General features: G+C 36.6%; 1 protein-coding gene across 1 annotated transcript in view; it reads right to left on the reverse strand.

Annotated features, from left to right (window-relative positions):
* Positions 1-25,345, reverse strand: part of ANO3 (anoctamin 3) — a 113,420-nt gene that overhangs the window by 57,195 nt on the left and 30,880 nt on the right. Inside the window, 3 exon segments of the mRNA XM_019615250.2 lie at positions 9,085-9,221; positions 17,470-17,541; positions 19,166-19,366. Of these exon segments, the coding sequence (XP_019470795.1) occupies positions 9,085-9,221; positions 17,470-17,541; positions 19,166-19,366 (410 nt within the window).

Below are 25,345 nucleotides of genomic sequence, written 5' to 3' on the forward strand. Positions count from 1 at the left end.
CTACCCACTGTCTTACACCTCATTTTAATGAGGAAGACCAAGTGGGCATCCTTTTTCTGCCACCTTCAAATTGCTCCTACATTCTTCAGCAGGTAGCAGCATGAGTCCCAAAAGTGCTTGTTTACACATTTCCCTCGCTGCTCACAAGTAAGCTCTTATTTCCTCTTCTACCCCTTACCTTCTCTATCTACTGCTACCACTCTTCTTCGCCAGAACCCACTCAATTTCTATAATTCTTGTAATGACTTGCAGATAAGAATGATGCTTTGGGGTAGCAATGTAGTATTCCAGCATTAGCATTTCACAAAAGCTGACTTGAATTGGCTTCTTTTTATGTTCCATGAAGTTGGCAAAACAACAGGAAAAGCCTGCCCAAAATTCCCCCATGGGGAGAGATGATGTATATCTCACAGTTTCTGCTCATGCAATTTCTGTACAGACATTCTGCAAATTAAATTTCCCTTTAAGTAAGACACCTCTACCTTTCCTTTGGACTAACTAGACTTTCTAGACATTTTTTACCTTGCTCTTCTCTCCTGGAAAAAAAAATCTTACTGCAAGAGCAAAGCGATCTATTTTTTTCTTCCTCAGATTAACAGTGGTGCAAATATGCCCTCAGGTTCATCTACACTGAACAGAAATCTCCAGGGGCAGCGTTCAATAAATAATGACCTGCACTGTCAGTAGAAAGAAATTTCCCATCTGTTCATCTCAGAACGCTTTCAGAGGATCTGATTCTTACAGATGCACAGTCTGAAATGTGCAATACTGAAGCCACTGCTACATTTGCTTTGCTGGTTTCACTTCAGTTTAGTTCTGGAAGACCAATGTCCACCTATGTTACCAGGAGCATCTGGGACAGTGAAATAATTTATCTGGTGATGTTTATACACATTTATTATACATAATTTAACAGTGATTTCAGCTGATCTGAAGGGGCTCCATAATGTGTACGGAGAAAAGAGAGCATTAATTTCAATCCAAGAGTTAATATTTCCTGTTTTACTTGGAAAACAGGTGCAAAATCAGCCTGATCAATGTTTATATCAGCAGTAGCCACCTGATCACCTTTCCTACACTCAGAGTCTGTTAGTACAAGACAGAAGCAAAATATAACAATTTTATGTGCTTTTAATAACAACATCCTGAATTCATGTAGCATGCATCCCACCTTTCATAATCACAATGCTATTTCCATCACCAACTCACAGATAAGTTAGAAGGAGACAAATTTTAATTACAGTCCTTGTGCTGAGTTCCAGGTTTTAAAGTTATGTAAAAAATAACTAAAAATGCTTCAAAATTCCATTGACAACATTGACTTCATATACAATCAACCTGTGGAGAAAAGAGCCTCACCAAGAGCAACAACAACAGCTGAAACTTTCTCAGCTGCTTAGGTTGCCTGAGATTATTGCCAAAATTCCTCCGTTTCGGGGAGGTAATATTGCCAGGTCTAATCATTTAGAAGTTAAATGTTGCCATTCTGTCTGAGTGCCCCTCTGCTGCCATCTGTCGAATGTAATGGAACACTGGTAGGAATGTTCAACCTCTGCTGCCATATCATCAACATCCACCTCTGATGTCATGGGACAACAAAATAAAACAGGAGGCATTACTTTCAGAGCGGCCCTTGTATATAATGGTAATATGAGAAAATATTTAATATTAAACATTTTGAAGCTAAATTAGAACCTTTTAATGTTCACCTTTGACATAAAAATGAAGCCCTGCATTGAAGTATTGTTTTCCTCAATGCAGAGCTTCCTTAAGCTTGCAATTTCAATCACTACTCATTTGGCTAATTTTTAGAAATAGTTTGTTGCATTTTTTATTTTTGTGTTAGTTATTCTAAGGGGTTAATAAATAGCCATCTTAAATTATCTTGGCATTCATTTAGACAGTGATATAGTACAGACAACAACTGACCATTTACAAAGAAATTCAAGACTGAAGTTTTAACATACTGAAATCATCAAATTGATGTATATCTAATCATGTCATTAATAACTCTAGTTCGAAGAGTGATAAGAAAACTTGTATCAAGGCAAAACCAAGTACTTAACCGTGAGTCTAATCTACGAAAAGTCACATTTACTAGATTCCACGTGTGTTTCTCTGATAGTTTAATTTACTCTTACTATCAACACTCAGTAAATAGAGTCTGACATGGACAAAATTGTTTAACTTGTTAGTTTTATGCATAAGATTCTCATTTACATTCAAGGGCAAAGCAGATAGTTGGAAAGCAGACCTCGTAACATTTTAAGATCTGCTTCACATTTTCCTGAAATTTGAAGTAATGACCAAACAAAATGTGAGTGCTAACCTGGCAGCATGCACAAAGTGACTTGGACTCAGCCCAGATCAGGTTATTCTGACCCAAGATAGATATGTACAAGGAGAGACAACTTTTACTTTGGGGTGTAGCTCAGCCAGTGAACAGACCAGGTTTCAATTTCTGAATTCAAGGACCATCATTTACTTTCTAAAAAGAATCTAAGGTAGTTTCACATTTATAAGAACATCCAAGAACATCATTTCCCCGCCATAGCCAACAAAGTTAGGATTCAGTTACTTCAATGCTGTATCTGATATATCACACAAAAATTGAGACTCCACAGCACAATGTGTTTATTTTTCCCCTACAAGAGGCAATGAAGTTCAACTGATCTCTGTGTAGGCTGTGGAAATTGGGTTCAAATTTGTAAGATTATTTAAAAGACATTAAAGATATCAACAGAACACTATCTGTGATTGAAACTATAGGTGGACACACAAGGCTGAATCTCAAAATTCTTCTTTTACATTTGAAAATTACTAAACTTTCTCCTCAAGATCTCTTAATTGCAAGGTGATGATGTTTGGAACAAAATTTATTTCCACCCTAAGATGGAATTAGATGTGAATTCTGATAACTAAATGTGCAACAGAATCACAGAATCAGAGGAGTTGGAAGAGACCTCTGGAGATTGTCTAGTGCAACTTACCAGTAATGAAGTAAAATATTAAAAGGCTTGTTGAGTTGCCTTTTTTTTTTCTTTTTCTCTTTTCTTTTTTTTCCCACCAGGGAATTTGTGAGAGAAAGGAACAACGTAATAAGAAAAAAGTGATTCTGTTACTGGAAATGGAAGCAGTGAATCTCAGTCTCTCTGGTAACCCAATGTATGGCATTCAATAAAGACATGAAGAATAGAGGAAACTTTAAAGAAGATGTCAGAGAAGAACAAAAAAAAGCCTTCTGGCCTTTGGTAGATTATTAGGTAAGGTGTAACTTACATGATTCTACTTCCATGTTCACAACTCTACCTTCTTCAGTATTAACACTTACATGAAGATAGAATGCCAGCTGCCAAGGTCACTTAAACAATGCCTTGATAATGCACAGTCTCAGCAGACAGAGCAGAAACAAAAGTGCTGTGCACAAGAGTGTCATGAATGCTAACGCAATTGACAAAATCTCCACTGAAAGTAACAAAGCCATAGCACACGAATTTGTCCAGTATTATTCACTGATAATATACTGAATCATGGTAGGAATGGAAGACAACTCCAGTAAACTATTTCGTATGTCTTAGTCATAAAGTCTAAAGACATTCTTCTCCTGATTTCTGCAGCAAAATATTTATGCCTCTGTCTAGCACCCTTGCTAAGTTTGAAGATTGAACTTCTCGTGTCCAGATTTGAGAAGTTCAATTGAGTATCTTTTTTACCATCTAAAAATTAAAAAATTCAAACGATACATAAAATCTTGGTAAAAATATTTTGTACCATACAAAGTGGTAGCAGTTAATCTGTGAATACAAATTATTAGCCCCAGACAATCAGTAAATGTATCAGTATTCATTAGATGTAAGTAATTCGCAAATGAATGGTTGTTCTCACTGTTAATAGATTTTTCAAATTTATCTTCAAAAATTAGACATCCCTTTAGCAACTTAGTTGAGAATAATATACTGTATGATTTTGTTAGTATTATACCAGTGCCTTCTGCATATAACAAACAGCAAGCATGTATTAAATCAATACTTTGCCCCAGCATCACCCCTCTATGGGTGGCACCACCTCGCCAGTAGAATTTCTGGGATACAAAGATCTAGGAAAATGTCGTAGAACAAGGAAACATTTGAAGAACAAAAGACAAGGAAATAGACTTTGAAATAGACTATTTGCTTATTATGGAAGCTGATCAGTGAACATGTTCACTGACCTACTGCTGACATGCCAAACTTTTACAACCACCACCATAAAGTTTATTGTCTTGGAGTCTTCCAGGCTAATTAGGACAGTGCAGAACATTCTGCAACATATAAAATGACTTCGTACTCTTGCAGTGAGTATCTGCTTGGGATAAAGGAAGGAGAGAAGAAGAATGTAGCATACAATCAAAACACACTGGTATTAGATGCAAGGCAAGAAAAACAGTTCTCTGTATTTCTTCATCCCTTCAATTTTTAAGAGATGCTTTAGAGATATTAATAGATGAGTTCAGGGCTACCAAATCATGTATGAGAGTAAAGTAGCCATGGAAACAATCTGAGGAACAAGAACTCATATGTGAACTTCTAAGGTAATGTAATTACCTATAAATGAACAGCTGCCCCATTGTCACAGTAAGTAGAATGGTTATTTCACTAAGAGAAACTTTTCTATCAATACAATTCACAAGCATTCATAAGATGTTATTTTGTAAAGAGATTACTGGCTGACTCATGAAAACCATCCTGCTTATTTTCGTTACTCATTCTCCTTAGTATTGTTACCATGAACTTTGTGTAAATATCTGTGGTAATATTCACACTGAAAGATATCGTTATTTCAGTGGTTTGTGTCTACATTCAGAGCTTATGACTCAGCTCTCAGCTTTAAGTTTTCTTTGGAAATAGATGTTACTAATGCTAACTGCAACAGGCTTATTTCCAGAGGTGAGATTCCATAGTAATGCTTACTCTGTTTCAGATCAAGCCTGTGACTCCAACAAAACTTTTCACTGTTAGTACTTAACCTCCTCTATTTGCTCTTTAGATCTAATAGGAAGACCTAAGTAGGAACCATACTGACATGATTGCTGACATTTTCTTTATTATTTTCTTTTTTAAACTTGTATCTTTTGCTGTGGTAAAATTTCTTAATACTTTCCCTGCTATTCCTGAACTAATTTCAAAGATTCCTTTTTCTTCTTTTCCTTTATTTATTTATTTTTTTTAAATGAGAGCTCACAGCAGATGAGAACCACGCACTGAAAGCATAAACAGCGTTAGCTTGTGCTGCACTTGACCGTGTCATTCTATTCTGAGGTAATGATTTTATCTGTTATCATTCCTTTTAAACTTTATTTACTTTTATGTTATTAGATTGCATTACCAGACTACTCATAATCTATGAGACTCCTTTTGCCGTTCCCCTTGCCAGTACATTGTTGCCAGATGACCACTTCTTGTTCTGATTTAGACACTACAGCAATTTTACCCTCCTCTTTGAGTATGTATTCCTGACTTTCATGGAACACATGAGCAAGATAGATTGAGCGAAATAATGTACCTGAAACTAGAGATAAATTGACAGGATTAGAACAGATGGCACAAATAAAGTTTAAGAAACCGTAACTCAACGTCATGCACTTAAACATGACAGCAGTGGAAGGAGAAAAATCCTGCAAAAGCATGGAAAATAAAAGAAATAAGATCGAAAAACATATTAATTCTGGAAATATGTTTGATTTATTCAGTTTTATTTGATTTATTCAATTTTTCCAAACCACCTACGTGAATTTTTTTAAAATGAATTATTTGCTTTGCAGAAGAAAGGAACAGACATGCTCAAAATTCAACAGAATCCAATTAAAAGCCTAAGAAATGTGTTTCAGGTTTTCACTGGTAGCTCTATCTTTCAGTAATCACAGTAGTAATTTACACTGAACACAATGAGTTTTACTCAAGTCATATTAAATTTTCAGCTTTCTGACCAGCTAATTGGAAACAATTCTCCACATTTTAAGCATTCATTCATTTAAGATTTACTTCAAATTTTTACAAGTTACACAACATTTCCAGAGTCTGAAAGAGAACCTGTGTCACATCCTGTCCAACACAAAGCTATTTTTGACATGCAGTATTATAGTGGATAGAGGTGGATAACACAATAGGCAGTAAACTAGGCCACTGTACTTGCCCTTCTTTGTACTTCCTGAGCCCATAGTGATAACACGGGAAAGTTATCCTAGAACCCCTTTCTTTATCTTTTCAGACTGCAAAAAAACACTCCTTGGGGAAAAAATTCATCTGATTAAGGCCAGTAACACTAATGCAGTAAATAAAAAGAAATGCAAGTGTAATTTCTCAAATATTCCCATCTTGCCACTATGCGTGTTACAGTCACTGGGACCAAAATAATTCACTGCTTCACTGCTTCATTGGGCATCTTTAGCTTCCCATTCAAGTGACAAAATCTGTTTAGCTCACTTTCCTTTCTTAGAGAAACTAGAACATTTCAAATATCAATCTTCCACTCAGGGACCTTCTCATTTCCTACGTTTCACTCGCAATTAACAATTAACCACTTATGTCATATTCTGTTCAGCTGTCACTTGCTGGCATTCCTCTGCATGAGAACCCTTGGCAGAGGGAAATCATGCTTTCTAAAGAATGTCTGTAGCAGTTGGTGCTGAAAACAAAGCAAACATGAATAACAAAGACAACTTTTTTAATGGGTCTGAACAACTTTTAAGTTGTCAATATGAAATTCACGTGGATTTTAAAATATCAGCCTTCACTTACGCTGGATTAAGAGTTATACATCAGAATGAAGGAAATTAGTAAAGTAGATGATTACCAAGATTAATATTGGAATCGAGGTGCTATTGTCTATATTATCTGATGTTTGTTAAGGTTTTTAAACTGCCGTGATGCAAGACAGATTCATGGAGAGTACACATCATGTATGCAATTTGAATCACTAGACAATTCCCCCCAAAAATGTACATTGGCTTTCATCCTGCCAGAACTTTTCTTACTGCTTATCACCGAAACATCAAGCATTAACTGCAAATCACCATTTGTCCCTGAGTCTCTCAGGTGCTAAACAATACTTCCAAACCAAGCCTAAATTAGAATCATTAGCAGAAAAGAATAGTATGCTTTTAACTTTTTAGGCTGCATTAGGACAGTATTTCTGATCTGGTTGATTGAGAAGACTTATTTTTAATAATGCCAGCTGAGTTTATTTGTACATGAGAGCACTTACCTCCTGCAAAGCTGTCTTCTCTCCTTTTCACTGCAACTTTCAACAGTCCCAAAAAGAAACCGAAGTTTCCTTTTGCTAGTTTTCTAGCAATCTAAGCTAAGTGTTCCCTAGACAACTTCCACTAACTGCCAGAAGGATCTGTACGCTATTCCATAGGCAAGACAGTAACCTCCTCTTCCACTGTAAGACTTATATAAATCTCCTCTGCCTTTTTCCTGTGGAGGCAGACAAACAGTAAACAGAAGGAGAATGTCTCATTTACAAAAAACGGTATAAAAGCCAAAGGAAGTTTCCAAAGTGATTGCTATAGTGAAACTTGTTGTCAAGGCTAGAAGTCAGATGTGGCTTCAGAAGACTCAAAAAAGACAATTTTTTGAGTCAGAATGTACAAAGGTTGAGACATAAAAATGGTATTTTTGTTTAAACTTAATACAAATATTAGGGGCCCCCTTGAAACTTTGAAAGAAAGTTAACTTGCCAGCTGCCTCTAAATTTTATTTTAGTCCTGTGTGCAGGGCTAGAGGGAAATAGAGTTGTTTTGTATTTTACATGAAAACAGAAGAGTCTTGCTTTAGCAGAATGAAAAGTCTGTTACTAGACAGACATTATCTGTGACTAAACTTTTTTAGCTGCCTTATTGTTATGAAAAATAATTAATTGCCTATAATATTCCTTAAATCCTGCAAATTCTGCATTCTGCATTTTTTGTTACCTCACATTTAACAAAAAAAGGCTTTGTCTAAGTATATAATAGAAACAAACAATGTTCTGTTGAAACAGAACTCCAATAAAAAACCTGTAACCCTCCTCTGTCATTACTGAAGTGTCATTTCCCTGTCACAGGTTTCCAAGTCTGTACACATCATTATCTGTAAACTTATTTCAAAGTTATTAGATAGCTATCATAATAAAAAATAAAGCTTTTTATGAAAGCATCCAATGGTCAGTCTCAGAAATCATGTTGACCTGCTGTATGTCTTAGAGAATCCTGTAGTGAATACAATACAGTGGGGCTGAGAAAACAAGCTTTGTATCAGTTAGAAGACTCAGACTGACACGTGCATTCGGTGCTAAAATGACAAAATATAAAGGGCATGATGTATGTCAGAACTGTATAATGGCCTACTGAAAAGTGCAGTTTATGAGGAACAAATTAAAGAAATTTAGGCAGTTTCTAGATTTGTAGCAAAGTATTATCGACAGTTTTATATATTAAAAATTGAGAATCGTTATTTAAAACTGTACTGAAGAATACACAGTTTTCTAGTGCTTGAAGAAATAAATCACTCAGAACTTCGTGAGAATAAGTCATGCGTCTTATGCTTACAATAAACTATGCACGGTTCAGAGGAAAACCACAGATCTCCCAATCTAGAGAGAAAACAAAAACAAGCCTATTTTAAGCTTAAAATCAATCATAATTCTTTGGCATTATAGTAGATGAACTCTAGAAGGAAATCCACTGAGATGAGCACTGTGATTAACTGATTACTAGCTGAGATTACTTGTCAGTTTTGCCTGGTGAAATGTTTTTTTTTTTTTTTCAATCCATGCTTGGAGACTTATGCTCTCAGTTCTGCGCATTGTCAATTTTTCTCACAAGAAGGCTACAGTCTCAAATGGGACATTATAAACCATGACAACATTTGCCATAATTTTGTGTGACTGCTGCTACAGGGAATTCCCTTCACTGATTCTGTAAGCTCTGTAAGGAACCCTCCTGCAATTCCTTCCATGCAATGCCTCTTTATATGAACTTTAGCTTAACTAACCCCATAGAAATTGTATTTTGAAAATGTTTAAGCATATTGATACAATTTAATGAAGTTTTGTGTTCGTTACCTTTAAAGATGGTTTAGTTTGAGGTTCTGTTTTCTGCCTGGTGAGCTTGTTTTGAATAAGCAATGACTGATCTGTACGAACTTCGTAATTCCCATGTTCTGAATCATCTGTGTACGTGTCTTTGTCCTTTCCTATCTCTGAAGAAAAAATAAAATAAAACAGGGAGCGCATTTTAGGTTATTGGGGAAAGAAACAGTAAAGCTATAGCCACAGTTGAATATTCCTTTGAAGTATTCATTTTTAAATAACTTCCTTTCCTGCAAAAGCTTTATATTTGAAACGGTTGTCTTAAACTAGAAACGACTTCTATTTTAGCACAGAGCCTACTGAAAATGTTTTGCTATCATTATTCAAATTAAAAAAGCCCATCAAGTTCTTCATTTTAGTTACAGACAACAACAACAAAACAACAACAAAAAAAAACAAGAACAAAACTCTACAAAATGATAAAAGTAGATGTAGTAAACATTCAGATGCTTTTGTGCCTGACTCATAATTGAGGCATTACATATTACTGAAAACCTGCACATTAAGGTACCACAGTGACCACTTCAGAACACAATCTGAGATGTACCTGATGATGACAGAAGACAGCTGACACCACAAAAAAGTGCTTTGCTCTTTGGTAGTTTTATTGTTAACTACTCAACAAAAATATTTATAAACATATTTGAATATTTCAGGTTTGGATATTTGGAAAAATCTCTTCTCTGAAAGAGTGGCTGGAATGGGCTGCCCAGGGAGGTGGCTGAGTTACCATCCCTGGAGGTGTTCAAGAAGCATTTAGATGTTCTACTAAGGAACACAATTTAGTGGGGAAATATTGGTGGTAGGTGGACTGTTGGACTAGATGATATTGAAGGTCCTTTCCAACCTTGGTGATTCTGATGATTCTATGAGTATTCCTAACTGCAGGTGACTGAGAACTCTCAAAGCTTATTAGGACCAACTATTACAGATTAGATTTCTCCGCCCCATCTGAATTAAGTTTCTGAGTCAGTCTATATGATTCTGCCAAAAGGGAGAAGTTTTTTTCAAATGCTGAATTTCCTTGCACATTCTCCATCTAAAATACCATGACAAGACTTCCTCAGTAGCAATAAAATTGGAGATAATGCATGCACTCTATGGGACCATGTAATTTATATTGAATGCTGGAAAAATGTTTAGATTTGAAAAAAATATATATATCTCAAAGATTAAAAAGATGGAATAATTATTCCCACACATCTATGTCTAGAAAAAAATTACAAATTGAAACTATTCAGGCAGAAAAGTTACTCACAAATTGTGAGCCAAGTTTTCATCTCAACTCTCACATCAACATGGGAAAAGTCAGAGGAACTGGGAACAGTATTTATCCCAGTAATTCTAAACCCTAAATAGAAGCCAAGAAACAAGCCGTGGTTGCTGTGGGAACTGCAATCTTGAATTTCCTGAATTTTATATTCAGAAAAGCTCATCTGCAACAACAATGTATTCTTCATTCAGTTGCTCAGCCAAATTCTCAACAGTAAATATTACAGAAAAAAATAACCACAATTATCTCATGTAGCCTAAACAATTCTGAGAAGGAATATTAAACTGGAACATTTAGAGAGAATTGCTTTTCCTCCTGTTTAGCTACTCCCATAGTAATCACACCAAATGAGCCCTCGGTAATTTCTGATGCTGATATTAACCTCAGTAAATCTGTGAAGGGACATTCTAATGTATTTCATAAATTATATATACATAGCCAATTTTGACTGTGAAAGCACCAAACTGACTCTTAACAAAGTATTACTCTCCAGACAACAAAAACGAATTAACACAAAGACTGCAGAATGCTTTAAAGTAGTAGGTATGCAAGGTAGGAAACAGGATTCTTAAGTAAATGAGCTGACCTGATTTACTTCCAGATGTGATTCAGTTCTATATTTCCAAAGATCAAGAGCTTGGAAGAGAATCCAGTAAAATAAAGAGAAGGAAAATGTCCTCTGAAACCCGGCCTCTTACAGCCAGACAGGTTATCAGTGTTGAAAGAAACACTTCACTCATATAAAAAGGTCTGCGTTTGTGAGCTAAGTTTTAACAGGATTAAACACTTTGAGTACATCTCACATTCCCCAAAAATTGGGCAAAAGTTTTATTTAAATAATTCAGTTACGAAATGAGTTTCTCCTTATTGTTCAACATGCTTTCACATACTAAACACTGCTTAAATAATAAGCTTGTAAAGTGCACTACCCACTTTCTGGAAAAAAAGAATGGAATCTTCCATTTAGATATATGCTATCTGATACGAAATATATACCAAAAAGGTTTTAGCCACAACCTTTCCACACCCCTCAACAACAAATAAGGAAACCTTAACCTACAGTTAAAAATAATATAAAACTTACATAATAAAACTTATTATTGTACATTTAAACATGACATTTTATTCACCAAAACCACTATCTCCCAAGACAACAGTATCAAATATAGCAAAAATGGGAAGAACGATGATTAACACCTAGCATTCTATCATTGCAGTGTTTGTTACATCTGTATGAAACATCACAGACAGCAGATGTCAGATAGAAAATTTTAGAAAATGACCTCAATTAAAATGAGATGAAACTTTAAATTCAAAAAGAATAGTCAATGATGTCAGTGGCACTCCTCTATGAACAGGCTCTTTTTTGTGATAAAGGTATCCACCACTTGCATTGAGAAAAAGAAAGATGAAGTTTTCTCTTCTACAATTTTCCCTTTAAATCAAAATGACATTCCCCTAAGGATGAAATTATACAACCTAAATTACTTGAAATATGATGGCTTCTAGTTTCACCAATGCTTGCCACATTTTCTACAAATGCAGTCATTTAACTTCTTCTTCAGCCTTTCTTAAAGAACTGCAGCTTTAAAACTTCCACAATTTTTATATAATTCTTTTCTATGAAGTAACACTATTTTCTGCCATCTATTCTTCCACAACCTTTGTTTGTTTGTTTTGATTTCAACTGCCATTTGGAATTGCCACAAGCCAAATCAAGATAATAACCCCAAATGCTGTGACTGAAGATGTACTGCCCAGAGGTGTTTTTAATGCAACATCCCCCAGAAAGCAGTGAAATGGACTAAGAGTCTATTTGGCTTGCATTATAAGTATCCATCTTTAAATTCAAACACAGAGCCCTTATTTAGCTGCAGCTTCACAAAACATGATGAGAAAACCTTGTCTGCCTTGAGCTCTTCACTCTGTGCTTTGGGAAAGCTACTGTTAACTAAATTTTATTTTATTTTTCTATTTCCCTTCCCTGGCCTGTGACAACCAACTGGATGGTTACTGACAAGAACAAATGTCAGCTAAAGCTGCTCTTGTAGCTCTTGGGTGGACTCTGGTGCCCACCACCAGCTAACCTACCTTCTCTGGGGAGGAGGAGAGTGCAGGCAAGGTGCCACTAGAGAAAAAAAGCAAGTGCAGTTCATATTGCTCTAGAACTTCAGGTTGTTGGTTGTTTTTTTTAAAACTTTTGAGGGAATTGGCTAACAGCCACCGAGCCACTCTCAGTGATGTTTGAAAAGTCCTGATGGTCCACTGAAGTCCTGGTAGAGTAACTGGAATACTATATGGTATACACGCTATAGAAAATTTTTCACCTTTATACCTGTACTTACAAATCAAAGAGGAGCACACAGCTGATAAGTGCAGGCTTTTCTTAGTGTACAGTTTCTCACACAGATGTAACCATTACACAGAATATAAATCATTTTCACAAAGGCAGTCAGCAGGTTTTTATGGTCTCTGGAGGAGGTAAAATGGTATGCAGAATTTGTACAGGCAGATTAAATGCCTAAATTACTTAGATTTTGATCCTCATTATTATTTTTTCAGAAGATGAACTCTTTCACTTAGTTCAGTGAGCACCACATTCCTGGAGCAGAGAAGACTCCAGAGAGTGCTGAGAGCAGCCTTTCAGTATTCAAAGGGGGTCTACAAAAAATGAGGGGACAGACTCTTTAGCAGAGTCTATGGTGCTAGGACAAGGAGAGATGGTTTCAAATCAAAAGTGGGGAGATACAAATGGGACATAAGGAAGAGGTGGGGAGGTAGTGGATGCCCTGTCAGGCTGGATGGGGCTCTGAATACCTGATGGAGCTGTAGGTGTCCCTGTTCACTGCAGGGCTGTTGGGCCAGATGACCTCTAAGAGTTTCTCTCAACTCAAAAAAACTCTGCGGTTCTAACAGGTCACAGAACTGCATCATTCATGCTGCTGTCTCCCCGGATCTAGGCTGAGAAATGGACAGTGCTCTCAGACATAGAATCATAGACTGGCTTGGGTTGGAAGGGACGCCAAGAATCACCGAGTTCTAACCTCCCTTTCACAGACAGGGCTCCAACCTCCAGATCTGGCACAAGACCAGGTTGCCCATGGCTCCATCCGACCTGGTCTTGAATACCATAAGAAACGTGAATTCAAGACCAAGTCTGATGGAGCGCTGGGCAACCTGGTCTTGAATACTTTCAGGGATAGAGCATCCACTACCGCTGTGAGCAGCCTGTGCCAGCACCTCACCACTCTCTCTGTAAAGAACCTCTCCCTGACATCCAGTCTAAACTTTCCCTCCTTGAGCTTAACATCTTTCCTGCATTGGGGGCTCCAAACCTGGACACAGTACTCCAGATGGGGCCTCAAGACAGCAGAGCAGAGAAGGACAATCACCTCCCTGCCCTTGCTGGCCACCCCTCTTCTGATGGAGCCCAGGGGCACATGGGAGTACATACAGTATATTATAAATTGTCCTCATGTCTCAACACAGTCAGAATAGATGTGATCACCCTTTCTCATGCAAACATTGTCTGAAGATACAAACAAGTTTCTGAAAAATGTATTCTAAACAGCACTGTGAAAACCTCTCATTTCTGTTGAAGCAGAAATTAAGTCTAGCTTTCTTGAGTCAGACTCTTTGCAATCTCTGCATTACTATGCATAAAGCACTCATAATTGACCTAATTCAGAAATAAAAAAACCTCAAAGGATGAAAAAAGAATAAATGAATTAGAAAGTGTTATTTTATTTGCTAATGAGGCAGCTGACACAAACTGCCAAATGAGAGAAAAACTAAATACTTTTTATATCTAAACCCCAAAAGCCAATTTCTATTGATTTTATGATCCATTATTCATTTTTGACATCTTATTTGAAATGAGACATTTCAGCTTGCTATTGTTCTGTATACACTAGCACAGTTTAGAAAGCTATTTACATGTACATATTTCTGTCAGAATGAGCAAATTGAATTTTCCAGTTAACAAGCTGACTGGACAGCTTGCAGGTTTTTCACCTGGTCTTCTGATATGGCCTGACTTCTGAAAATCTTGGTACTTCAGCTGTGATTTTTAAAGGCATTGATCTATTCTGTTATAAAAAATCCCTTTGTGGATGTGGCTTGTAATGTCTGAAAGTGACATAAAGGAACTCAAACCTGGCAACACTAACGACAGAAATTTTAAATGGACCTAGCGGATGGAAAAACAGGCTGCATATCTATCCAAATATTTCTGCTGTCCTCCTATTCCTGATACTAAACCCAAAGGTTGATTTGAGAAAAGACCAGACTGCTCAGTGGACGATTATTTCCAATTTTTGTGACTATTTGCATCTTACAGGTTTTTTTTTCATCTTTACCATGAATTGCAGGGGAGATGATATCTCATATATGGCAAGAAACAAGGGCTGCTCTAAAAAAAAAAGGTTTTTTTTTTTATTTACTGAATTAAGTATAACAAATCCTTCTGCAAACCACATCAATTCCTTTCAGCTCAACTCAAGAGCAGTTCATTTTCAGTTCAACTATAAACAATTTCTAACTTCTCTTAAACTCAGTCAACTGATTGACAAAGCATGCTCAAAACTCCAAAAACGTATGTAATAACCACCTCCTACAATTTTAAGAGGTTACTGAAAAGGATTTTTCATAACTATTCATAAAGGTAAAACTCTAGTACAAATAAACACTGCATATTCATCAAAACTGTTTACATACAGATTCCTGCTAGAGAAGACTGACAGTCAAAGTTGTAAGGGTGAAGGGAGAAAGTTCAGTTTCTTTTTGCATATGATGGTCTTTGAAGACAAATAAATATTTTATTATCAATAGCTGCAGGAAGCACAGAAATTCACACTATATGTTACAGAAGCTCAGTGCCTTCTTTCCTTGTATTTACTGACCCGTCAAACTCAAACTGATGGCCTAAAACTGACAGAGGATAAAGTGAAAATGCATCGTGTCCTTGATTGCTTTTGTCTGTTTGCTGTAACAAAGGTGTTGTAACTTGCCTCCTTTGCAAATCCATCACTATTGACTAAAGAAATCCTACATGTTTACGGCTTATCTACAGTCAGCTGAAATAAAGGAGAATGTTTTTGGTGAACTCACATCTTTTATCTGCTGTCTACTTATCCTCTTAGAAGAAGAAAGAAATTATGGACAGTTATGATTCAGAAAGAAGAGAAGGCTATTTGGTCTGTTTCCACGATAGAGCCTAATTAAAAATTCACCACATTCACTTAATTCAGCATTCTTGCATGTCCTCAGGAGAGTAGTTTGAAAAGATTTCCTAAGACAACGATACCCATTAATCAGCCTACTTTGCAGACTCCTCCAAAATGCCAAAAGCACCAGCTAAATCACAGAGCAGAGCTGTGGCATTCTCATTTTCACAGTCATTCAATCTTCACGATCAAAGTTCAAGCAGCAATACTCCTTTTTCCATCTTCATTTTTGTTTGTTTGTTTGATTTTGTCTCAGATTTATACAGGTGAGCTCCACTAATAATACTGATATTATCATAGAACCTCCAAAGTTGGAAAAGACCTCCAAGATCATCCAGTCCAGCCATCCACCTACCACCAATATTTCCACTAAACAATGTCCCTCAGTACAACATCTAAATATTTCTTGAACACTTCCAGGGACAGTGACTCCACCACCTCTCTGTGCAGCCCGTTCCAGCCCCTGACTGGAGACATCTCAATTGACACAAGCAAATAAATGAACCAAGTTAGAAAAGGCTACCATTTAAATAATGTTTTCTGTCCCTTCAAAGACTATAGCTGTAGCCTGAAGAGGAAAACATCCACTAAAAATTTAATATAATTTTGAACAGATGAGACTCAACCCATCTTTTCCTCAATCTCTGAGTCCTCTATGTTTCATTCCAGATGTAGACTAAGTTAGATGAATGAAAAATAGTACATCACTTACCAAGAGAAAAAATTACTGTTGCCATATATAGGTATGCAATAATATCACTTTAAATAAACTAGTTTAAATAAATAGGGAAAAAAGAACAGGATAAAGAAACTGCCTGCCTAATCAATAAAATCAATGACACTGGGAGACAGTAGTGTTTCAGCTGGACCCTCACTGAGATGCATGGTATTCTTATACCATCTTTATGCCAAGTTTTTATACTCTGTTATGATTTTGGAACACTTTTATTTTGGTTCAGAGGAAGTATCAATTTCCCTCACATTTCCAATAGCCACTTCTTTAGGAGACCCTGAAGAGCTTTTTTCTTTATCATATATTTCAGGAAGTAAGTAAAATCAATAGAAAAACGTGAGAGAAGGAAAAATAGCTTTCTGAAAGCAAATCTCTTTCCGTCAGCATGAAGCAACCATTTTTAGTTTGGTGCTATGTGACTGTAAGCAAAAGCAGCTTTCACAGTAGTTATGCAGGTACAGAGAAACCTTCATGTATTTCAAATGAGTCACAAGAATCAACAAAAGAATTTCAAAATTAATTTTGGAACCTGCAAATTATTCCTTTTGTGTATATATAAAGACTCACTCTGCACTTGTAAGAAAGGGTTTATTTTGAGACTTCTTTTCTACTTTCATTGGCAACAAGTATCAAAATAGCATAAATTAATGTACAAATATACCCCAATTACAACTTTTTTTTTAATGTTTGTTTTTTTTTAATCCCACTGGAATACTTTGTGAAGAAAGCAAAAGCAGCAGAAATGCACACGTGGCAATACTGAACAAAATATATATTTATATATATAACAATTTCAAGAGAGTTCAGAAAAGCATTTCAAAGCAATTGTATTATGAACTACTGTTACAGAAAAGGGTTACTTCAACTCTGCAAAAATAAATACTTCTCTTCTGTCCTTATGTACTGTTAGCTCAAAAAGTGATAAAGCATTAGAAAACTTTCTGAAATGTCTCCCTTAAAGTACATAAGACAGCACATATTTCTTTAGTCATATTTTGTCTCCCATTTCAAAACCAAACAACCCACCTGGCACTTCAGGATAAGTATGGCCTTTCCACACTTAAATGCCACAAGTGTAACTGAAACATCAGCTATTTGTTATTATTTCAGTTCAGACATAAACTTACCTAAAAATGGATCACTGTATTCTGTACTGGACAGCTTGAGCAAGTTGTTTTCCAAAGTCTCCATCACTTTAACTGGAAGAAATACAACAGTCATATCAGCATAAACATACTCTTTTATGTATTTATAAATATACTTTTTTAAAGCTGTCAGTGACTCAAAAAAATCCATGCTGCAATTTTAATGAGTATTTTCCACTGGCAGAAAAAAAAAAAAAGACTTTCTTCCTAAGAGAAGTTTCCCTTGGTAGAATAACATCACAGTAACATTTACTGCCTATCAACATTAAGGAAGAATTTCTCAAAATTTAGTAGCAGAAAAAAGTTGTGTTAATTGACTCAATGCAGCTTCACACAGAGCTGACAAAAGTGTTTGGCAATAGTTAGCAACAGGGTACACATACAGTGGCTGGGATCTCCAGCTGGACTAGTCTATCTGTTAATTCACATTTATTTAAACATAAATCCTAAAATAAAAGCAATTCCTTCGTTCAACGTGAAGTAAAATTCATAGGGATTTTCTGCCTTTTCTTTCATTTTCCTCATGCCACTCTCCCTCGGTGTGTGACAGTCAATGAACCAGTTTGCTCCCACATGCTCATACTGACATCTAGTACAGAAAGCCCAATATTTATTTTTAACTCTCTCCCCTAGGAGAGACTAATGAAACTCTCATGCTGTTTTGCAGCATATGTCAGAACTTCCTTGTCTTGTTTTCAATGAGCAAATATAAGCTTGTAATTCAGAAAAATAAAACAAAAACACATGTAAGACTCGCTTTAAGCACTACAGAAATTGTGAGAATTTAGCAGCAAGATTCTTCTGGAGATTGTGGGCAACTCTATCACTATCTCTTTAACAAGCTGTAAGATATCTAAACAAAGTGAAGATTATCAAATGTCCTTGTAATTTAATGGAAGATGCTTAAAAAGTATATCTAAGATCACAGAATCACAGGGGTTGGAAGGGACTTCTAGAGATCATTGAGCCCAACTCCCTCCTAAAGCAGGCTCCCTATGCAGGCTAAACAGGAAAGCATCCAGGCAGGTTTTGAATATCTCCAGAGAAGGACATTCCACAGTCTCTCTGGGTAGCCTGTTGCAGTGCTCCGTCACCCTCAAAGTCAAGAAGCTTTTCCTCATATTCATATGAAACTTCCCATGTTTCAGTTTGTGCCCACTTCTCCTTGTCCTATTGCTGGGCACCACTGAAAAGTGCCTGCTACGCAACCATTTGATTCCTTCCCATTAGATATTTATAAGCACAGCTACGCAACCATTTGATTCCTTCCCATTAGGTATTTATAAGCACTGATATGATCTCCTCCCAGACTTCTCTTTTTTAAGCTGAACAGTCCCATGCCTCTCAACCTGCCCTCATAAGGGAGATGCTCCAGGCCCATAATCATCTCTCTGGCTCTTGGCTAGTCTCTCCAGCAGTTCTTTGTCTTTCTTGAACTGGGGAGCCCAGAATTGGACACAGCACTCCAGATACAGCCTCATCAAGCCAGAGTTCAGGGGAAGGATCACCTCCCTTAACCTACTGACCACGCTCTTCATTATGTACCCCTGGATACCACCAGAAGGGCACACTGCTAGCTCATTTCCAGCAGATCAGCCCAAGATACCACAGGACATTAAACAATGATCCCTTCCATTGCCAGTGTGGAACAAGATGCTGAGAGACAACAGCCTCTTACCTCGTTCTGACACTACATCAACGGTAGCTGTAGATGTCCCTGCACTCAGAGGCTGAGGCTGTACACGATTTGGCTGCAGAAATGAAGAATGCTTGCTCAGACTCTGAGGATGTGTTTGGCTCTGTGCTAAGCATGGCATAGATCTTCTAGAGGGTTTCAATGGGTGCTCCTTCACTGTCTCACTCTTGCTTGTATTCATACCTGAAGAAGCAAAACGAAAAAGCACAAAGCTCTGTTGTATTACACCATAACAAAGAAAGACTACTAATTAATTATGAAAATTCAAGGTTTCATCCAATTTATAAGCAACTCTCCAACTAAATCAAAATGTCTTAAGTATTTAATTTTGAAGAACACCAGGCTGTGTACAGAATCTAGGAATTCTTTACCCAACCTTCTATCTATCAAATTCATGCTTAATGACATAACTCTGTGGTACATAAGCCTTAAAGCCATTAGGGCAGTACTCTAGTGTCAACTTCATTACCAAATTTACCAAATAGAATGTAGAAAATGAAAATCGTCAAAGAAGAAGTGTAACAAAAGAACAACGGAATAGGTAACAAGCTAGTTGAAGAGAATGGAAATCTCACTCTTTTTTTCTGAGTTTGCCCCATGCTAGCACTACAGCTCCATGCTGTAATGATTAGCAAGTTCTCTGCTGTAAGTCCTTGTTGGTGACATAACAAACAACGCAATAGCTGCTCATACTGCATGCCTGGAAACAAGAAATTGTCCATTCTTCCTAGATCCTAGATGCTTGCAGTATTGGGCATTGAGACTGTTACCAGTCATTTAAACATCTGGACATGTTCACTCGCTAAATTCCTTCATGTTGTTTCCCTTTATGTTGAAAGTTTCCCTTTATGTTAATTGTAATGCCCATTAAGACTAAACTGCAATAACACAATAATTTTTTAAATTTCTACTTTTTCTATGGATTCACAGGGGAACAGTAAATAATCCAAGTACACTTGTCTAGGCAAGTAGAACTGATGATGCTTTATTGACAAGAAATAAAGGGAATAAAAAAATATGATTTATTGTCACTCTACTTGAAAGACTCTTTGCCAGGATGCTCAGAGCCTGCCTTTGCCCAACTCTCAGTGCTCAGAACTTCCCCTGTCATCAACCCACTACAGAATCGTTCATCGACACACACTGATAATACGCATTATCATCTTTGTTGACATCATCACTCTCATCACGTAAGATTTAGACTTTGATACGCTACAGGAACGTTATTCTTTATTACCCCAAGCATTATGAAACTGTGTCATATTACTTTAATTACATAAAATTATGGATATGTAAACATGAAACTTTTAATAGCAATTAAAACACATGTACTCACTGCATAGTAGATATTTCACATGAAAGCAGGAGTCATTAAATACAGTAACTTGCTTTACTATCTGCATTGCCCTTATTTTGTTTCTTGCTACTGAAAGTTCAGTATCTTCTTTCTCTTTTTGGAAGAACCTGAAAGAAACTGCTCGCTACAGGGAAGGAGCTTCTTGGAGAACTTGCTCTTCCCATGGAAATATGGACACTGGAAGAGAATGCCTCAATGAATGCTCAGAATTGCATTTTCTGTGTCAAAAACGAATTAGTTTGTCTCAAAATGACAACTTGCTGTGCTTCACTTAACTATTAAGAGCAACGTGGCAAAGCTTTGAAAAATAGCAAGGAAATGATTGGAAAATAATATCCCATCACTTATTAGTGATATTTCCTGTCTGGATATTAAATCTTACAATGTATGTTACAAGTAACACGTCGGCCAAGACAATGGGTCCTCACAAAACATTCTTTTTGAATAAATGTCACACTTTGTTTAATTCAGCATTAACATTTGAATGTTGTGAAACTGATACTCAGTATTTTCAAAAAAACTGCCCCATGTATTTTCAGAGGGCACGACAAAAGTCGAGCACTCTCTCAAGTGCCAAGTTTAAATGTACATTTTACCTCTGCGATGGATTTTCTTGTGGCTTGCCTACAGAGAGCGCTGAGGCCTTCAGTCTGCGTGGGGCCAACAGATCTGTGATTGCTGTACGCAATGTCAAGAATTCTCAAAGGATTAGTGGAGAGAATCCATTTTACTACACTAGTTCTCTGCTGTAATTACAGCGTAATTTACTCTGCAGCAAATTCTTCTAAATCTTTATCTCCTAGTGTTGTACTTTACCCTCTCCAATTGTGCTGGAAAGAAATGGGAAATAAAAATATCTCTGCTGCTTGGAGCGCCATGAATTTCTGAGGCATCTTCCTCAAAAAATCCGTGCAGCTTGAAGAAAGCTGTACATCCCTTCTCTGAAACTCAGCATAGGAGCCCATGATGAAGGGCCTTTGATTAGCAGGCTACGTCTGGTATTTACCTGCAGTGGCTAAGGATTGAAAAGGTCTTTCATTCCACAACTTTCCCAAGCTCACACCACGCTTTGCTCAATTCAGTGCTAATTTGAGGTTAAGGCAGACAGAGGTAAGCACCTGCTGCCTCCAAAGGTACCACAGGTCATTCAATAATTATGAGTGGACAGAACTCTGCTTCTTAATGCTTCTGAAACGAAGGCTCTGTGCCAACAGCACGTGGTGAGGCACTGGGCTACGGCCCCAACCTTGTCCTGCTCAAACACAGCTGACCAGGCAGTGTCTGCCATGCTGCCCAGACAGGTTTATGAGACCAAAGCTATGCCAGCTAGAGGAATGGATGCTCCAGCATAATACAGAAAGAGATGGATTTGGTAATTATGCTGGATAGCTTTAACTCTCAGTTTCTTGAGCAGTCATATATAATCAGTAAAAAAGGATCCTACTGCATCATTAGATCTGCTGGCAAAAAAAAAAAAAAAGTTTCCATCCTTATTGAAATCACTGTATGTAAAAAGATGAATCATTTTATTACAAAAAAATATAAAGTAATGCAAATAATACACAGTCATTCAATTTTAACAGCAATTTAAGTGGTCTGTATATTTTAAAAAGTACAATTATTTTGTAAGACTGCCTCAATTTAAATGGAAATTACTTCTTTTGCATCTCTTACTGTATATTCCTGTGTGCCTTTTAATACAGATTTCTTAACACAAAGGAGCTTCTGCTTGTGCAGAATGAGTCACAACAAAATAATCTCGTGGCACATTTACACACAGTTGCATGATCTGCCTTCACAATGCAAATTTAATATGTTAATCCATTCTCTACTGGAGTGTCCCAGTCCAGTTCCACAACCTGTGACCTTTGGTGGCATTTGCTGTTGCAAACCAATGCTTACTCATCTCTGACATACCAACAGCTTGTGGCTGACATCATAAAGAAAGTCACAACTGATTTACTGCAATTACTCCTCTTCCTTCCTCTCCTTCTATGTAGGGGTGTTTTCTCAAACCTGGACCTTTCCCACTGCAACATTACAACAATAATTGCCATGTCAGGGATATTTGGAACTGCTATAAACGACAAGAAACTACTTGTCAAATTTATGAGAGACGTGGGATTTCAAGGAAGGAAATCCTAATGACCAGCACAAAAGTTTTGGAACGCGGTGGAAATGTCTATTGTGTGTACTATAGCAATATTAGCACAGCAGCAAGATTGTTGAAACAAAGAATTAAGATTGCTATCAGACAGGCAAGATCATGACTTGAAAAACAGTATGTTTTTTTTCTGTTTAAACTGCATCTAATTCATTCTTCCCTGCAGAATATTTGTCTGGCACTTAGCATGAGCATGGATACGAGCACAGGATGACTAAAGAAATTTCTCACCTAGGAGAAAAGGGTGCTAAAAGTTTACGGTTTGATAAAATCCTGCCTTTTATTTTAGCACTTTTGCCTTAAAGGGTGTTTCTTCTGAGGGAAAACAGGGGATTCCTGCTATGTAAGCAAATCCCTCCGTGGCTCAAAGCCAGGGTAGCCAGCTGTACTACATCTCACAGCTCCCTGGCAGGGCAGGCAGGAAGGATGGAACTTCAGCGTGATGAGCTCTCCTGATGGTTAAATCAGCATGCACAATTTCATGCACATTTAACTTTCTGCCAATCTAGAAAAATTTCAAACAAAACCGGCTCTCAGATGCCTCCAGGTTTTGGCCAGTAGAAACAAAAAAGTGGAAGATTCTCCTATGCCTCATTCTGTGAAATACAGTTAATAATTTCTATTAAGAGCTGGGAAAAAGTCATTTTACATTTAAGGAACTCTGAATTGTATCTGAGGAAAGTTTTATAGGTAGCCCATATGCACTGTTAACCTAATACTGGAAGCACACTCAGGAAGACTTGATTGGTGCTAATGTAAAAAAGAATAACCTAAGAACTATTGCCCATTTAATCCAGCATAAATCTTCGCTTGAAGCAGGAGTAATTACTATAAAAGTCAAATCCATAGCTTTACAGAGTATGTAATGATGTCCACAATCAATGTCAACAACACACAGATCTCACCAACAGCTCACATAATCAAAAGCATTTCTTGATAAAATGACTTTCTGAATTGTAAAAAAACAAAAACAACTTCAAATGCAACACATAACTAATTAAAATGAAGCATCATTCAAGAAGCACAATGAGAAGGTGGAATTTCAAATGTCAATGTCATCATTATTAGACTGTCTAGGAAAATACAATACAAAGAAAAGATTGCAATAGTTTTCACATTTATGATTCTTCATATTTCTACAGAGGAAGAATAAATCAGCTCCATTCTGACGAGCACAATGACATTTAGGTTTCAGTAACCAATGGTGTAATAAGTACTTACTGCTAATGAATACACTTACTCTGATTGGCAGCTGCAACCTCCAAAAGAAAACCTAGTACATGATCATTTCTCTATTAAACTCTGGGAACTCATTACTAAAAGATATAATAATGAAGAAACATTATAATTTAGTAACAGCAAATACTAGTTCTCATCTGTTTGAAGTACCTCAGCAAATACTGAGGATATTCAGTTTCACCTAGTTGATTTAAAGTTGAGCAAGCTTATGAACACCAATTTTCTAAGGTATATTTTCAGATTGCCTTTTCCATTATGAAATGAGCAGGTCAACATTATTTCTTTTAAATGTCCAAACGCAGCCACTGTGTGAGTAAAACTCCTAGGCTAGCCAGTAAATGCCTCCTGAACAAGCATAACAGACTGTGATGGTATTTTTCATTGTCATCCCACATATTAAATTGACTTATGAAGGTGTTAACGATTTAATGAGATTTAATGATATTGTCAGTCATGCTTTTGAAGACTGTTTCCATTTAATGCCTTTATTTTACCCTTTTTTTGTTTTGTTTTGAATTTACAAGCACTGTGACAGAGGAATACAAACATTTAAGTACACTGTATATATCATATTTTCATCAAATTTTTGTTTCCTAAGGTAGACAAGGCAAGAAATAAACTTCAGTCTTGATGCATAGCTAATGAAAGGGAAAGGAATTGGTAGGATCAGCTGCATGGTCTTCAATAAAACATGCATAAATAGTTTTTAAAAAAGTATCACTTACTCATATGGGCACAGATTTTCAAATAGGTCAACTTTTATCTTATTAATAATTTTTTTTTACTTTTCTGATGAGCAATATAGAAAGAATGACCAATCGGAACCAGTTTCTCCTCCATATCAACTTTCTCTAAATCTTTTTCATGTCTATAATTGTTTTTGACCATTATTAAAGTCTGTAGCTCAAGTCAGTTAAATGTAAAAACATAAAGGAAATGCCTATGGTATGTAGACAAATTTTTAAAGCGATCTTTTTTCTCTATTTAAGTATGTTTTTATTTTAGAGGAGTGAACTTTAACAGCTCCAACTTCTCAAGCTGTACATCAGGAAGAATTACACTGAGGAAGGAATATTTATGGAAATAATCTACAATCTTTTCAACAGATGCAAAAGGAGTCTCTATCATAGCAGTAACCAGAACAGCTGAAGAAAAATGTATTCCAGTACTTCTATCAAGCAGACACCTGGATCTTATCCACTTTGTTCTTGAGTTTGCTGATAGTAACACTTTCCAATCATTCATTTATCCCTAAATTCAAGTATAACTAGCTCATAATAAGAATACTAATGGATGCTTTAATGTGAAAAGTCTCAGCCTGTCTATTCCTTAGCAAGACATGTATTCCCGTATAAAGCAGCACTATTTCCAACATCAAAACTGGCTACGGTGATTTTTCTTT

The sequence above is a fragment of the Meleagris gallopavo genome, chromosome 5 (assembly GCF_000146605.3).
Source record: "Meleagris gallopavo isolate NT-WF06-2002-E0010 breed Aviagen turkey brand Nicholas breeding stock chromosome 5, Turkey_5.1, whole genome shotgun sequence".
Lineage (NCBI taxonomy): Eukaryota > Metazoa > Chordata > Aves > Galliformes > Phasianidae > Meleagris > Meleagris gallopavo.